This window comes from Drosophila nasuta, chromosome X, assembly GCF_023558535.2.
Source record: "Drosophila nasuta strain 15112-1781.00 chromosome X, ASM2355853v1, whole genome shotgun sequence".
Classification (NCBI taxonomy): Eukaryota; Metazoa; Arthropoda; class Insecta; order Diptera; family Drosophilidae; genus Drosophila; species Drosophila nasuta.
Window position 1 is genome coordinate 27232560 of NC_083459.1, and position 18737 is coordinate 27251296.

At 33.5% G+C, this 18737-nt stretch overlaps 2 protein-coding genes across 2 annotated transcripts in view; both read left to right on the top strand.

Annotated features, from left to right (window-relative positions):
- The window catches only part of LOC132796538 (neurobeachin-like), a 147454-nt gene that overhangs the window by 61653 nt on the left and 67064 nt on the right, over nucleotides 1-18737 (top strand). The window lies entirely within an intron of this gene.
- On the top strand, nucleotides 13848-14462 carry LOC132796024 (proteasomal ubiquitin receptor ADRM1 homolog; the record flags this gene model as incomplete). Its single annotated transcript, XM_060807035.1, has 1 exon — nucleotides 13848-14462. A coding segment is annotated over one exon (546 nt), but the record flags the coding sequence as incomplete, so codon positions are not given.

The following is an 18737-nucleotide window of genomic DNA, read 5'->3' on the forward strand; positions in this document are numbered from 1 at the left end:
TTTTTTCGTGTAGCTGTAATTAAATGATGTTTATTAAATGCGCGCGCTGTCATTCATTCATCCATTGTTGTTACTCGCTGTTGTTGTTGTTGTTGTTGTCGGTGTTGTTGTCAGTTGTACAAACAACGCTCAAGTTGTGGACGTCATCAGCAAACGCGATTGCTCTTCTTCTTCGTCTTCTTTTGCTTCTGCTTTTGCTTGTTGTTGTCGCTGTCGCTGCGCTTTTCATGTTGATGGCCACTTTAAAGTTGAAATGACGCGCCACCGAAACATAAAACCACAAAAAAAATGAAAATGCGGTTGACAGAGCGCGTGTAACTGACTGCTGAATACTCTGCATTGTTCATATCAAGCATACGCCACGTTGCCTTCTTTGCTTCTTTGGTGTACGTTTCATATTCAAGTTGCAGATGCTTGTCTCAGATCTTAACTGTAAACATTTTGTATTAGTTTACACATACGATCAATTCAATTGCTAATTTTATATTGTTACTATTGCATTGAACTATGTAAACTCCGAAAATGTTATACAAAATGTTGTCATCTTTATAAAACTGATAAAACTTTGTAAATATATTGAGAGAGTTGAAAGTTATACGTAGTATTTTAATAGGGTGAATATTACGTATACGCAGTGTGAACATTTTTGCGAAGGTCATGAATAAATAAAAATGAGATTTCCTACAGCAAAAATGTAAAGAAAATTGATCAGCTTTGGCTAATTGTATATCAAGTATACGCTGTGTTGAACTTATTGCTTTGATGGATGATAATTGATTCACATAACTACAAAAATTCAATTAGATATTCGTTATTATTTTATACAAAACTCAATAGCAAGTGTTGCCACAACAAAACTTGAAAGACATTCAGTGAATTGAAATTTTCTGGGGATATCAAGTATACGCTTTGTTGTACACTTAGTGTGGATCTCCCTTATCGATAGCTCTAAAATACGAGTATGTGAATAGGAAGGAGGAAAAACGTTTTACTTGACTGCTCATCAGCATCTTGGATGTCAAGTGTTCGTCGCATTTTGTTTTTATCGCGGGCTTGATGGGTTGCATTATGTTATCGATAACAACGCTGTCATAGTCCGGGTATAATGCTTTTGTATACATGCCACAAAATTCGCTGACTCTAGCTTTTATGGTCTTTGAGATCTGACCGCATTGTTACGCACACACGCTGCCAGTGTTGGTTAACGGCACAGCACTAAAAAAACGCAAAAAAACGCAAAAAAATTAGGTAGCAAAAAGAAAAAAGAAAACAGAATGGAAAAAATCAAATCAAAGCGCCAAAAACACACGAGAGAACACAGAGCAAGAAAACCACAAAAATGCCGCCCATGACTTTGGTCTGGCAATGTTGCCATCGTTGTTGTTGTTGTTGTTACTGTTGTTGTTGCTGTGCTGGTAACGTCAAAGGCTTGCCAAAAATTACAACAAGAACAACAATAGCGCGACGCACGCCTAACGGCACATTCAGAGGGTTGACGCTGGGATAAAGAGTTGTGGAAAGAGAAGTTTTGGGTTGCTTTTTTTTTGCTGTAATGGGAGGAGGGAGGGGAAGGGGGATACATTGCCAAGGGCTCGGCAACACATCCGCTTGCCCTTGCGGCGCTTCCTGTCGCTTCCTTCCGCTGGCGCACACCTCTACACTCCATCTCCCCTGCCCCTTCCCCCTATTCCGCTCTCAACTCAACTCAACTGAACTCATCTCATTTCCCTGCTCTTGAAGCGCTCTAAAAAAAACAAGTAAGAAAGTTACAGTCGAGTGTGTTCGACTGTGAGATACCCGCTACCCATTTTTAATAAGGCAAAATATTGCGGTTTTATTTTCAAAATATACCGAAAATTCTAAAAAATACTAAAAATATACCAAATGGTATGTTTGGTATATCGATATAGTACCGCATTCAAAATATACCATAGACGGCACAATGTACCAGATTGTCAGCCAAAGCAACTCAGACCCCTAATAAGTAGGCGTTTTTGCCCATACAAAAGTATTTCTTTAATAGCTTCGACACGCTTGTTATTCGATTTTTTTGATTTGCGGGGGCGGAAGTGGGCGTGGCAAAAATTTGAAACAAACTTGATCTGCGTGCAAACATAACAAATGCTGTCGAAACAAATTATAGCTCTATCTCTTGTAGTCTCTGAGATCTAGGTGTTCATACGGACGGACGGACAGACGGACAGACGCACATGGCTATATCGTCTCGGCTGTTGACGCTGATCAAGAATATATATACTTTATAGGGTCGGAGATGCCTCGTTCTATCTGTTACATACATTTCCTGCCGGCACAAAGTTATAATACCCTTCTACCCTATGGGTAGCGGGTATAAAAACACGCAAACCCCAGACGCCGACGCTGCTGTCAGTTTATCTAACACGCACTCCCGACTGCGTCTGCAACAACTGCGTGACTATGTGTGTGTGTGTGTGTGTGTATTCGGGGGCAATAACAACGTGGAACAATGCGAAAAAGGCGGGCTGAAAGATGAATAGACCCGAGCGCATAGATCGAGGATAGATGCCCCAACCAACAACAACAACAACAACAACAAAAAAAGAAAAGAAGAATGAAGAAAAGGTTACCCTAAAATACGTAAATTAACAAAACCTGCTGCCAATCATGAGTGTGTGTGTGTGTGTGTAACGGGTTCACAAAACGGATAAAGTAAATTTTGTTAGCTGCACTTAATATACACTTACCGAGAAAAAATAAAGTGAGAAAAGTGCAAGTAGATTAATTAAATAATTTGATAAAGTTAATTTATGATGTACATAGTTATTTCCCTTTCTGTAAAATGAAATCTAGAATGAAATACATAAATAAAAAAAAATAATGAAATTTTGTAAAAATCGGCGAAATTTTTAAATTTGAAAAAATGTAAAAATCGGAAAAATTTTGGAAAATCAAAAATCGTAAAAATCGGCAAAATTTTGGAAATTCAAAAATCGTAAAAATCGGCAAAATTTTGGAAATTGAAAATTTTAATAATCGGCAAACTTTTGGAAACTGAAAAAATGTAAAAATTAGCAAAATTTTGGAAATTGAAAAATTTTAATAATCGGCAAAATTTTGGAAATTGAAAAACATTTAAAAATCTTAAAAAATCTATGCTTATCATAAATTAACTTAATCAAACGATTAGTATTTCATTCTAGATTTAATTTCATAAATAAATAAATAATAGTTTGATTTAATATTTATTATTAATACAAAGGAAAGGCATTGAAAGCACTGAATTATTAAGGAAATACTTTCATTAAAATTTTCAATCGAATCTTTAAGATATCATCAAAAATTGAGCTTGATAATCAGCATTAAATTTGTACTCAAATATTAACGAAATATTCTTATTTATTTTCAAATTGAAGCTTTGAACTATCAGCAAAGTTAATGCACACTTTAAACAAAAAGTCTGCTTAAAAAATCTACATTAAATTTGCTTAAATATAAATGAAATTAAAACGTTGAACTATCAGCAAAGTTAATGCATATTTTGAGCAAAATGCGTTCTTTAAAATCTGTGTTAAATTTTCACTAGAACATTAACGAAATATTCTTATTTAATATTCAATTGAATGTACACTTTAAACAAAAAATCTGCTTTAAAATCTGCATTAAATTTGAGTTGAAATATTAACGAAATTGAAAAGTTGAACTATCAGCAAAGTTAATGCATATATTGAGCAAAAAGTCTGCTTTAAATTTCCAAGTTACTTTGACTTTATAATGATAATAAGTTGAACAAATAATTATGCGAAACTTGCTGCTGTCGCGGATGCAAATAAAGTTCTCTTCTATGTTCAAATTGCATTTCACAACTAACTATTTCAATATTGCTAAACAAATTTCATATTTAATTAAATATGAAAAGCTTTGCTTTCGCTTTGCTTTATCAACTTTCAACTTGCACATTAAATTTTGCTTAGATTTGCTTCTTTCTTTCATTTTTTTTTTTGCGTGCTTTTCTCGCTGCGTTTGGTTTTCGCTTTTTTGTTGAGTTTTTGCTTCTCGCACCTTGATGGATCGTTTTTCAATTTTCGCACGCGTTTCGCGACAAAAACAAAAGGAATCACTTTTAACGAGCTCACTAACAGAGACGCGAGGCAACAATGGTGGCCACAAAGGCGGCTCGGCAACAAGCTGCTGTTGCAAGACCGCGTTTACATGTTGCAACAACAACAACAACAACAACAGCAATGCCAAAGCGCTGCCAGCGATAGTTCATTTCGAGCTGATGCCCCGCCTCCTTTCTGTCTCTGTGTGTGTGTGTGTGTGTGTGTTGGTTTGTTGCATGCAACACAGCCGCAGTAGCAGCTGCCACTATTTCAAAAGAGAGAAAAAGAGGCAGCAGAAACTGTGCTTGAAAACTGAGCGCTTTGTTTTTTAATTGGTTTATTAAGCTGCAAACATACAGTTGAAATTTAGCACACGAATTTCACGTTTTTTTCGTATTGAATTAAAATGCACGCAAGTGTATCAATAGATTTTGAAATTTATTACACAATTCAAATGGCATCGCCTAATTTAATACAAAATCCATTTGTTAATTACAGCTTTGCAGAGCTAACATATTGTTTACATTTAATATGGAAATATGTTATATTTGTTTTTATTTTGTTTACTTGAAAAATTCGTTGAAATCATTTTTAAATTTTGTATTGCATTTCATCTCGAAATCTATTTTGTTTATAAATAAATATATTGTGCTTAGTAGAAATTCGATTTACATTTTCTATTGTGCTTTATCTAAAATATGTTCTATATATGTATATCTATAGATAGATCATCTATATATATATATATATTAGCTCTTTATTAATATCTTTTTTTGTATATAAATTATTATTTTATTATGCTTATATTTGTATTTTGTCATTCAGTCATAAGTTTATCAGAAATTTATATTAAGTTGAATTTCATTATTTAGTTATAAAATTATTGTAACTAACTTTTTTTTTTTGTCTTTTCTCTTTATCTGAATTTATCTGTATTTTGTATTCATATATATATTTATTATCAACCAATTAAAAAGAGATTCTCTGTGAAGACGTTATCTATACATATTTGATAAAATTTCCGTTTTCTTTGTGCTACATTTAAACTTTTTAAAGGCTATCTGCGTAGTCGCCTAACTGCTGGTGATTTTCACTTTTGCGTAGTCTGCGTTTTTGTTTTTTTTTTTTCGCATTTCGTTTTTGTTGTTTCATACATTTTTTTCTTCGTGTTTTGCTTTTTGCTTTGACAGACGCCTCTCTAAACAACCGCCGCGAATACGCACAAAGGAAGTATAAAAAAAGGGATGCCTGTGTGTGTGTGTATGTGTGTGTGTGTGTGGGTTGGAAATTGAAAAGCACACACTGTGCGTGTGTGTGTGTGGGCGATTGCGTGTGCAGGAAAATTAGTTTAGGCAATGGGGCGCATTTTTGAAATTCATAAACTTACCGGTTACGTGGGTTACAACGCAGCTTTTGTGTGTTGCTCACACACACACACACACACATACATATACACAGCACTCGCACTCTGTTCGCTGCTGTCTAAGTATGTGTTAATATGAAGTTGACTCCTTGCGCCTATTTAATTGGCCTGTCTGGCTGTGCACACAACTTAACGCCAAGCAACTAAAATGAAACCAAACAAAACGCAATCAACTTCATGCCCATGAATTAATGACTCGAACACAGTTCCCCACTCAACGCAAACGCAAACTCGAACTCGAAACGCGACGCAACGTTGCGTATACGTAATGTGGTTGCTCGGGTTATAAGCTAGCGTAACGCAGCTTCTTCTTCTTCATACTCCTTGTGTGTGTGAAACATCGTCTCCACCTAATGGTTACAGCTGTTGCTGGCTTTGTTTTCATTGCCAATCTTTAGTCTCGCATCTCTCAGCTCTTTGCAATTTGCTGGCATTTTATTGGTTATATTTCGATTGTGAATTGAGCTCTTTATGCAATGTAATAGTTGCAAATAATCAACAATAATCTATTGAATATTTATTGCATTTATTGCATATTATTTGAAGGAATTAATCTTTGTTTGATTGTTCATAGTACTGAACAGGAGTGAATTTCTTAATAAGTTATTTATGTGGAACAAAAATGAATTAAAATTAAATAAGAACTTGATAATGCGGCTTGAGGTCTTTATTATATCCACTGATAGTTCCAAATCAACAATACTCTATCAACAATTCGCTTTAGTTGAAGCTAATTTTTTGATATTTCATATTTTTATGGTGATTACTCGAATCAATTAATCTTTGTTCGATTGTTAATAGTACTGAACAACATAAAATTTACGTTAAAGAAGAAGTTATTCTATCTATTAATATTTATGTCGAATTTTATTGTTTGATAATTCCAATTTTCTTGTTTATCATTTGAAGTCATTAAACTTTGCTTCTCTCATTTCAATCCATTTCAATAAATTACGAAAAATAAGTTTGTAAATATATTTGACAATTTTTGTAATATAATTGTAAATTATAAAAATTTCAGTCATCTTTTTTTTTACTAACTAAAATGACAGACACTAAATAAAATATTAATAAATGATTGGCAAGTCAATTAACTCGAGGCTGCAATCCAATTGAATCAATTGTAAATAAAATGTTGCCTCGCCAATAACACGATGCTGAATGTGATGTGCTTAAGGTTTTCAAATGCACTTTCAAAAATGGATTATCCTACGAAATGTAGTTCAATAAGTTTAATTGATTTTGATTTAAATTTGCTGCTCTCTCTCTCTCTTTCTCTCTGTCTCTCTTGCTTTATTGAATTGCCAATGTGCCAAGCGATGAATTCGATTTGAAACTGCATTGCGAGTTGCAGTTACTTTATTGCAATTGGATTTTCAGCTTAATTGGAGAGCATACAAATTGATTGTGTAATGTGTGTGTGTGTGGGAAGAAGAGACAGACGATGATAGACAGTTAGTAACATGAGTTCAATGAATATACCCAAGACTGATGCAGTTCTAATTGCCTAATGAGTGCATTCAAGCATGCACTCACTCACTCACTAACAAACTGTGCACATTCATAAATATTCTTGCAGAGTACATAAATAATATTTACCTTTCATTCGATTTGTACTCTTGCAATCAGCTTAACTTAAGTCTGGATTTAATTCAATTTTGGTTTACTCCCTAAACAATTAATAATAATTATAACTTTGTGTCTGAATAAAATGTATGTAACAGGCAGAAATAATCATCTTAGAACTCTTCAAGTATATATATTCTTGATCAGCGTCAATATCTGAGGCTAAAGCCATGTTCATCTGTAAAATGCCTAAAGTTCAGAGACTATAAGAAATAGAGATATAATGATGTTTCGATCGAATCTAGTAACATATTAATATACCAAATATAGCCTTTAGTATATTTTAGTATTTTCGCGATATATTAAATTGAGACTTAAGAGATAGATATATATATTTTTTTGTTTAATTGAATTTATGTACTATTTTAATATACCAAATATACGTTTCGGTATATTTTAGTATATTTGCGGTATGTTAATTTGAGACTTAAGAGATGCAGATATATTTTTTTAATGAATGTGCTACTTTATTAATATACCAAATTTAAGTATATTTGTGGCATATCATTTGGTATATTATTTGGTATATTTTAATCATACCTCACTGGTACTATTTTAATATACCAAATATACCTTTCGGTGTATTTTAGTATATTTGCGGTATGTTAATTTGAGACTTAAGAGATAAAGATATATTTTTTTAACGAATGTGCTACTTTATTAATATACCAAATATAACCTTTAGTATATTTTAAGTATATTTGTGGCATATCATTTGGTATATTATTGGGTATATTTTAATCATACATCACTGGTACTATTTTAATATACCAAATATACCTTTCGGTGTATTTTAGTATATTTGTGGTATGTTAATTTGAGATTTAAGAGATGCAGATATATATTTTTAAATAATGAACTACTTTATTAATATACCAAATATGACCTTTGGTATATTTTAGTATGTTTGTGGTATATTATTTTGATATATTATTTGGTATATTTTAATCATACCTCACTAGTACTATTTTAATATACCAAATACACCTTTCGGTATATTTTAGTATATTTGCGGTATGTTAATTTGAGACTTAAGAGATGCAGATATAATTTTTTAACGAATTTACTACTTTATTAATATACCAAATATAAACTTTAGTATATTTTAAGTATATTTGTGGCATATTATTTGGTATATTATTTATACAGATACATACATATTTTTTTAACGAATGTACTACTTTATTAATATACCAAATATAAATATACCAAATATGACCTTTGGTATATTTTAGTATGTTTGTGGTATATTATTTTGGTATATTCCAAGATTAATATTATATTCTTTTGTCTTTTCAAAGTGGGTAACGGGTATCTTTGACATATTTTTAGTATTTTTTAGATGGTATATTTTATGAATAATATCGAGGTGTTTTGCTTTTATTCAAAAAGGGGTTTCTGGTATCTTTGGTATATTTGTAGTATATTTGCGGTATATAAATTCGGCATATTTTAAGAAAAATACCGCACTGTTTTGCTTTTACTCAAAATGGTAGCGGGTATTTCACAGTCGAGCACACTCGATTGTAATTTTTCTCACTTGCTTGAATTTAACTTTGACTTGTCTGGCTTCAAAATTGCGTGAATTATTCAATCAATTTTGCGTTTGCGTCTGTGAACACTTAAAGTCAGCCGGCAAAGTATTCAAACGCATTCACTTAATAAGTGTATTCATGGCTGTTGGCATTCATAGCTTTATTCATGTTTAAGGTATTACGTTTTATTTCGAGTATTTCGTGAATTTATAATCCACTTGCTACGGCTCAGTTTGGTTAATACATAAATACATACATATACATATATGTATGTATATAAGGGCTTGACAAACATGCCACAAACACTTCATTAATGCCTGCCACACACACACACACACATACACACACGCATTTAAGGCGGCATTATCCTTCGGCCTGTGTTGTATAATAAAATGCGAACGAACAACAAGTAAAATGCGAGATTTTAAGCCCGCAAAATTTCATTTATGCAACTTGACGGCCAATTGGCGTGTAACACAAACAGACAAACAGACACTCACACATTCATACATACATTTATTTGCTGTGACTGCGCCTAAAAGTATGCAATAACTCGTAATGAAAACTCACGTTACACTTTTACGATTAACACGCGTTCTTCATTCGCAGCTCTTGTCTGATTTCTCCTCTCTCAAAATGCAATTAAATGATTTATCTCTCACTTCAGTTGCGACACTTGATCAATAAAATAGGGGGGCGTGTGTATTTATAATGCTTAATAAAATCTCTAGAAGAATTTTAATATACAAATATTTGACAAGCCGAATCTATGCATATTTTGTGGACAATTTGAGCAAGCAAAAGTTAATGAATTCATTTATATTTTAATACACAAATTACCGAATATAAATAAAGTTTGCTAGCTTTAGCAATACCGAATTAATTGATTTATTTTTCAATATAAAAATGAGCTAAAGAAATTTGCTTTATAAATTGAGCTTAAATGAAACAATTTGAAACAGAATTTATGATTATTATGTTGACAAATTAAATGAACTGATTTATCTTTCAATACAGGAAATCGCCAAGCAAAAGCTAATTAATTGATATGTTTCCAATATAGAAATGACTTCTTATAAACAAAGCATATATAATGCTCATTAAATGAATTTATCCTTCATTATAGAAATGAATGTTTAAAAAAACACAAAATGCAAAGGAAAACTTTAAGAAAATAAATAAGAGACAATCATAAAGATATTTTTAATTATTTTAAATATTTGTTATTATTCAAAACCAAATAACTTTTGCAGAAATGTAAAGCTGTCAGCACTTTCCACACGTTTTTCATCCTCAAACTTTTACATTTTCGCTATGTTCACTTTTAATAAAAAAAAAGCAATAGTAAACGTAAGGTTAAAGTTAAATGCGAATAAAACGCACATTGCTTATGGTAATAAATAAACTTTTAAGTAAGTTTTTCTTTTGTTTTCGTTTTTTTTTTTCTTTTTGGTTGGCTTATAATGAAAGCTATAAAAGATATTGATGGCAACAGCTCGGATGCTTGATGGCGTTACAATCGTTCTGATGGAGCTCAAATGTACTTATTAATATATGTATATGTATGTGTAAGCGTAGGAGTGTGTGTGTGTGTGTGTGTGTGTAGGTGTTTGCGTAGGTGTGTTTACCTGTTTTCCCTCCTTTTACTGTTTGCTTTAGCCAACGGGAAATTTATTGATACTCAACGAGAAATAAAAGCATAAAAATGAAAATGACAACAACAGAAAAAAACAAGTAAGAAAGTTACAGTCGAGTGTGCTCGACTGTGAGATACCCGCTACTCAATTTTAATAAAGGCAAAATATTGCGGTATAATTTTCAAAATATACCGAAAACACTAAAAAAAAATACTAAAAATATACCAAATGGTATGTTTGGTATATCGATATAGTACACCATTCAAAATATACCATAGACGGCACAATATACCAGATTGTCGGCCAAAGCAACTCAGACCCTAGTAAGTAGGCGCTTTTGCCCAAAAGTATTTCTATAATAACTTCTACAATTTTTATCTGATCGCATTAGGAATCATAACTACTATAGTAATTATAGTATATACTAAAATTCGCAATTCTAGCTTTAAATTTACGCTTGTTATTCGATTTTTTTGATTTGCGGGGGCGGAAGTGGGCGTGGAAAAAATTTGAAACAAACTTGATCTGCGTGCAAACATAAGAAATGCTGTCGAAAAAAAATTATAGCTCTATCTCTTATAGTCTCTGAGATCTAGGTGTTCATACGGACGGACGGACAGACGGACAGACACACAGACGGACAGACGGACATGGCTAGATTGTCTCGGGATTGTCTTATAGGGTCGGAGATGCCTCCTTCTACCTGTTACATACATTTCCTGTCGGCACAAAGTTATAATACCCTTCTACTCTATGGGTAGCGGGTATAAAAATACTCGTATATAAAATGTGAATGGAATAAGGGAAATTTTGAACAAGAAAACTGCGTCAATGTCAAAGCCAGAGGGTAGATTATGGACCAGAAAATCGACAAAAGGGAAAGGAAAACTCTCTCTGTGTGTGTGTGTGTGTGTGTGTTAGTGTGTGTGTGTGCGTTGAGGGTTTTAAGCATTTGTCAACATAACGCTGTGCAATTTAACAATTTTCAATGCTCTCGCACAACGTTGACGCTTTTACCTATTTTCCTAACATTTTTTTTTATAGTTCTTGATTTTATTTACTATTTGTTCATGTGCTTAGAAAATTGCGCCGAGGGGATGCCGAGGTGAAAGCCAATGATGCTCTGTGTGTGTGTGTGTGTGTGTGTGTGTGTGTGAATGTGAATGCGCGTAAAGCGTAAACTGTAAATTGTAAATTGTGTTTTGCTGCTACAGAAATTGGCATCATTTTTATTGGCATTGGGAGCAGGTGAGACTTTCGACGTTTCTTTTCTTTACTTTTTTTCGATTGTGGCAACTACGTTACGCTATTTTATTTTGCTAAAGAACGAACGAACGAACAAAAAAAAAAACGTCATCTCGGTTTTCGTTGGCTTCTTCTTTTTCGTGTCTGGGCGTGTGTATTTGCTCACGTAATTCCCTAATTAAATACTTAAATTGTAATTGCTTTCGAACGGCGTTCGGCCCCCAAAGGAACAGGAGCAAAAGCCTGGCTACTGCCTGGTTTGTGGATTCTCTCTCTCTCTCTCTCTCTCTCTCTCTCTCTCTCTCCTTTCGGAATGATTCCAGGACTCGCCTTGGCATCATTAAAACGCGCACACACAAGGTGAACAGGGACATATGCTATATGGCTTGTTATACACAAGATATATATATGCCCACATCTTAATGATGCAGCACACACACACACACACACACACACACACACATCTTTATACAGATGCTGCGCTACTTTTGCACTATATACGACGACACTTTTCCATATATGGAAAACGAAGAAGCCGGAAAACATGGAGCTTAACTAATGGCAACAACATCTTTCAGCGAACAACATTTGATATACACTAGTATACTATACTATACTGTATATATTATGCATACATGAAAGAGACTCAGAAAGAGAGAGAGAGAGAGAGATTTAAATTTACATTTTCTATAATTAGTTTATAATTGCAGTCGCATTATGTGCGCTCATATTCTTCGTGTCCTCAGAGGCCAACAGCGTATTGAAATTGTTTTGGCCTCCTTTGCAACTTGAGCTTTTGTATTATTTATACAATATCTGAATAATGCATTTAGCTTTGCTAACTTTTGTAGGCATTTACATTTGTTTTGGATTTTGGGTGTCTTAAAGAGTTGTCTTCTTTAATTCGGACTTTAAGAAATGGCAATTTACAATTGTTTCGAAGCATATAAGAAATGAGCATGTAGTAGAAGTATATAGCAAACATAACTAAAGGTACATTTTGGTATTTTTCCGTTAAAAAATACTACCACATAGTATGATTATATTGTACAAGTATATACCAAACATTGCCTAGAGTATATTCTAGAATTTTTTATGTTATATACATTTGTTATATTCTAAGAATACTACTGCATATGATGAATATGTATTACAAATACATTTATACCATATATAACTTATGGTATATTTGTGTACTTTTTATTATATTGGTATATTTTAAGAATACTATCGCATTGGATATTGGAATATATAGTACAATCATATACTAAACATAGCGTTTGGTATACTTCAGAGTTTTTTGGTTATACATATTAAGATTTTAAGAATACTAACGCATATTATAAATATATAGTATAAATATATATCGAACTTAGCCTACGATATATTTTAGTATTTTGTTCGTTATACTTATTCGGTATATCTTACGAATAATACTGCATTTAATTGCTTTTATTGAGACGTATTCTTACTGGTTTTCAAACTGGTTTACTTGCTGTGATCAATTGACAATAATTGAAAACATTCCTAATTTAACAGTAATCAATATATGAAAGTAGTTTTTCTTTAAATTAATTGCAAATTTTAAGGTCTGAAAATAAAACTTTGTTATTTAAGTAAGAATGATTTAATATTTAAGGAAAGCTGCTGTTTTTATTGATTTTGTCTTCTCGCCTTAACAAATTCACTTAACAAATTATGCATAGCACTCTAATATCGATTACATTTCGAAGTGTTATCGATAGTTTGTGTTCGTTGCAAATACAAGTTGCTTTTGTTGCGCTCGAGTGCGCTTGCTGTTTATTCGACTGTCGCTGACTTGTACACAAAACTGCACAACTGAGTTGCCTCTCTTTTTCTCAATCTCTCTCTGTTTCGCTCCCTGCTCTTTCTCTGTCTCTCTCTCTCTCTGTCATTTGCTTTCCGGCTGCTTCACTTTAGTTGGGCAATTCCATTCGATGCACGTTAAGCTATATAAGTCATCACTTTAATTTAATTGTGCACGGCTAAGCTGGCCGCACTTACGACCCGAGACACGCCCACCTCCTCTGCCCTCACACACACACACACACACACACACACACGCACTGCAAGTGGCTGTGTGTATATTGTACACATGTTTGGACATGTCCTGGCAATGTGCTGGCCACGTTTTTATGTGCTTTTAAGTGCGCAATTAAAGGTCAATTGCAGTCGAAGGTGGCCCCGAAGTATGCTATAAACTCGAACACAACACACACATACACACACACACATACATACGTATACGCACACGTGTTTTCTAATTGATATTTGAACTGAACTTCTGCAGCAGGCGACGACTCGGAATGAAATCTTTCAACAAAATTCAAATTTCAAGTTCGATTTCGATAGTTTTTCTTCTCTCACACACACACACATTTCTTTCGATTTATTCAAACTGGATAGCGATTCGGCAGACGCTGATGGGCATCTGGTTGAGTTCAAGGCCGGGCGCATGATTCAAGGTGCCCAAATGGTCGAGCCAGACAATCGCAAGGGTCTCATCTATCTGTATCGCGATGAGGCCTACGATTTGCATTTCTGCTGGATGGATCGTCGACGCATGGCGGTTGAAATCGATATCATCGTATCGCCGGGCACTTTGGAATTCCATCGCGTCGAGTCGTGTAAAACGGGTCGCATCTATGTGCTCAAGTTTCGACGATCGCCGAATCGTTTATTCTTTTGGATGCAGGATCCCAGATTCGAGCACGATGCTGAGATTTGTGCCCAGGTCAATGAGCTGCTCAGATCAAACACCAATTCCGATGATGATTATTCGCTCAAGTCGGTCAAAGGCGCCAATTTGAAGCAGTCAGAGTCATAAATTGTTAGTTGTAACACAGCCAGCGAGAGAGCAATAAAAAGGAAGTCAAATAAAATAAATTTGTGAAATAAATGAATTCAACAAAGTGTTTAGATTTTATCGATAGTTATTACACATTTAAAGAAATGTCAATTTGAAGCAGTCAGAACGATAAATTGTTAGTTGTGAAACAGGAATGGTATAATAACAATTTAATAAATATTTCAATAGATGAACAGAAACTCTTTTGTGTTATTATTTATTATTTTCTATTTAATTAGAATTTACTATCGATAGTTATTTTACATCTCTGAAATAATGTCATACATTTGCTATTTTAAAATAGCCAGAGAGCAAGAAAAGTCTCTTAATTGTTTGAATATATGAAAATACATCTTTTATCTTATAATTTGTAATGATCAATTTCTAATACAAAGTGTGTAAAATTTATCGATAGTAATTCAGTCATAAATCGTTACATGTAAAACGAGCGAAGAGCAATAAAAAAGCATAGAAAGTAGACGAATATTTAACAATAAGTATACAATATTGATATTGCTTTTAATGATGCATCGAATAAGTAAAAATACAAAGTGTACAAACAATTTATCGATAGTTATTTTACATCTCTGAAATAACGTCATACATTTGCTATTTTAAAATAGCCAGAGAGCAAGAAAAGTCTCTTAATTGTTTGAATATATGAAAATACATCTTTTATTTTATAATTTCTATTAATGATCAATTTCTAATACAAAGTGTATAAAATTTATCGATAGTAATTCAGTCATAAATCGTTACATGTAAAACGAGCGAAGAGCAATAAAAAAGCATAGAAAGTAGACGAATATTTAACAATAAGTATACAATATTTATATTGCTTTTAATGATGCATCGAATAAGTGAAAATACAAAGTGTACAAACAATTTATCGATAGTTATTTTACATCTCTGAAATAACGTCATACATTTGCTATTTTAAAATAGCCAGAGAGCAACAAAAGTCTCTTAATTGTTTGAATATATGAAAATACATCTTTTATTTTATAATTTCTATTAATGATCAATTTCTAATACAAAGTGTGTAAAATTTATCGATAGTAATTCAGTCATAAATCGTTACATGTAAAACGAGCGAAGAGCAATAAAAAAGCATAGAAAGTAGACGATTATTTAACAATAAGTATACAATATTTATATTGCTTTTAATGATGCATCGAATAAGTGAAAATACAAAGTGTACAAACAATTTATCGATAGTTATTCCACATCTGTGCACTTGCGTCTAAACTTTATGCGCATTTATTGCCATAAAATAGCTATAAAAACACACTTGCTGCACTTTTCTATTTGCTCAAAGCCAACAAAGTTGAAGTACAACGTCAAGACAGCAGGCAGCAGGCAAAAAAAAAAAAGTATCGAATGTATTGGGAGACAGAACAATATAAAGTAAATCGTGCTGCTCAGTGATGCATTTCGATTGTGATGTGGCGCTTAAAACTTTGTAACGCCATCCACACAAAAAAAAAAACAAAAAAACAGGACAAAAAATGTGCAATAACTGCCTCAAAGTATCTGCAGAGCCCGTTGCACCCATCAAAAAAACTGAAGAACCGAAAAAAACAAAACAAAAGATGCAACTAGAAAAAGGAAAAAAAAATGGCTGGCAAGCGAAGTTACGAAGATAAATGAGATGGCATAAGTTAGACGACAACTCGAGCACAAGACGTGAAAGGAAGCAGACGACTAAAAAATAAAAATACTTAAAATTGATATAAAAGACACCAAACGACACCAAAGCAGGCAGCAAAAAAAAAAGACAACAAAATGACATGGCAGAAGAAATATAAGCAATAAAACCAAAGGCTTCGACGAAGATTTGATACCCTTGATAACGAGTAAAAAATGAAGCATAAAAATCAATTGAATTGCGATTGAAATAAAAATTTGTTGTAGACAATTTTAAGCTAAGAAATGTCAATGACTAAAATCAAGTTCCACATTTCAAGTTTGATTGTAAAATTACAAAAGAAGAAAGACGAAATCATTAAAATTGATAAAACTATAAATTTAATAATTTTCGGTAAAATTTCAAATGAAATGAAATTCTTGAAAACTTTAAAACAATGAAGTCTTCAAAAATTATTTTTCTTTTCAAATTTGACCTAAAAATTATATTTATTTTAATTTATCTCAAATTTAATAATTTATTTTTAGAGTTTGGTTTTCTTTGTCACATATTTGTTGTCCCAAGACGTATACTCTTTTTGGTGACGTTAAGAAATTTGCTAAAAAATAGTTGCAAAGTGCAAAGTAAGCCAAAGGGTCGGCTATCGGGAATCAAGGGAAGTGTAGAGAGAAGAGGAGAGGAGAGGAGGGTGTATGGATTGCATTGCTAGGCATGCGACAGCAGCAAAATTTTATGGTATTTTTCTTGTTTTCTTTTCATATCTTTTTCGTTTTTTTTTTTTTTTGTTGGTTCCCCTTTCTTTTGACTCTGCATCATTTGCGGGAGCTTTTTGCGCTTTGCTTTCGATGTTTTTTTTTTTTTGGTTGGTTGTTTTATTTGTCTATTTTTCGGCAAATTTTTGTGCTGTCTGTTTTTTTTTTTTGTGCCCAAATGAAACTAAGTGAGTGGAAGGATTGCTCACAAGGGTAATGGCAAAACAGGGCCAGTGGCTCCCACCGGGGTCAGCGGGTCGCAGAGTGTTATGAGGGGAAGGGGAGGCGATAAAAAAAATGTCTAAAGTGCTGGCAAAATGCGAACGCAGCGCGCAGAACAAACAACAGCAAAGCGAGAGAGACAGAAAAAAAAATGAGAAAAATGTTGTGCATGCCCAAAAAGTCGACTACGAAAAGTAAATTTGTGGTGGAAGTAAACAACGCAGCCGATACCCTGTAAATAGTTGATATGGGCGTGGAAGTAGTTTAGGTAATTTGTGCCTCTTTTTCCTATTTATTTTTATGCATTTTAATTTTCTTTTCAATTTACTTTTGTTTAACCTATGTTGTTTTTTATTAAATTTAATCATTTATTTAATTTTACATTTATTTTTATATTTTCAATATATATATTAAATATTTTTTTTTATGTATTTTAATGTTATTAATTTACTATTTTTGTAATATGCAATATTACTCGATTTTTATAATATTTTATATTATTTTTGCACTTAGTTTACTTTCCATGCAATAATAGCATTTAAAGAGTTAACTTTAAGTTGCGTAGTCGAGCAGCCTTGTTGTGTTGTTGTCGTTTATTACAGGGTATCGAGAGCACACACAAATATTGCAGCTTAAATTGCTGCATAATGAAAACGCTTGAACTACGGCAAAGTGGCAAGTTGTTGTTGCGCTTGTGTTGTGATTGTTGCAAGCCAAAGGCACACACATACAAATACACAAGCTGTCACACACACACACACACACACATACAGAGAGAGAGAGAGAGAGAGAGAGAGACAGCTACAGTTGCAGTCACACAAGTGTCAGAGCCGAAGGCGTTTTCCAGCCATTTACAACTTTGCCAAATGCAAACGCATTATTAGTTGTAATTTACTTGATTAGGTGTGTGTGTGTGTGAGTGTGTGATAGTGTGTGTGTGTGATAGTGTGTGTCTGTGTGTGTGTGTGGTGTCGTTAGAGCCTTTGGCATGCACTGAATGCACAGTCAGAGCCTCCGTTTGCATTTTCGAACGTTGCCAAAACTGGCAATAACTTTATGGCCAAAAATACTCGAGAGAGATTTGCTGAGTTTTGTTTCTGGCCGTTGGCCAAATAGCCACAAGGCAATTCTAACCCAGTTGGACAGTTCGTTCGCTCTTGCGTTGCCACGCCCACCGTCCACCGCCCACCGTCCACCGTCTAGATGGACTCCAAGCTGACGCCAAATGTATTTGCTGCAGCACATTTTGTTTGTGTGTTTTGCGTTTTCCGTTTTTTTTTTGATGGGTTTTTCTTTTTGTCAAAACTTTGGCAATTGCTCGCTGAGCTCTCTAATTGAAATTCGTGAACGACTTTGGCAGTTGTTCTTCGCTCGGCATCTTCTTCATTTTGATTTTACGCTCGTCCAATTGCGATGCAGTTGTGGGTTACGAGTTGATGCCATGCTGTTCACTTCTTTCTCTCTGTGTGTGGTCAAAGTTTTGTTTTAATACCCGCTACCTGTAGGGTAAAAAGGTATTATAACTTTAGAAGGAATCATCTCCGATCCCATACTGTATATATATTCTTGATCAGCATCAACAGCCGTGACGATGTGGTCTTGTCTGTCTGTCTGTCCGTCTGTATAAACACCTAGATCTCAGTGACTATAAGAGATAGAGATATCATTTTGTTAGACATAATTCAAACCAGAAAAAATTTA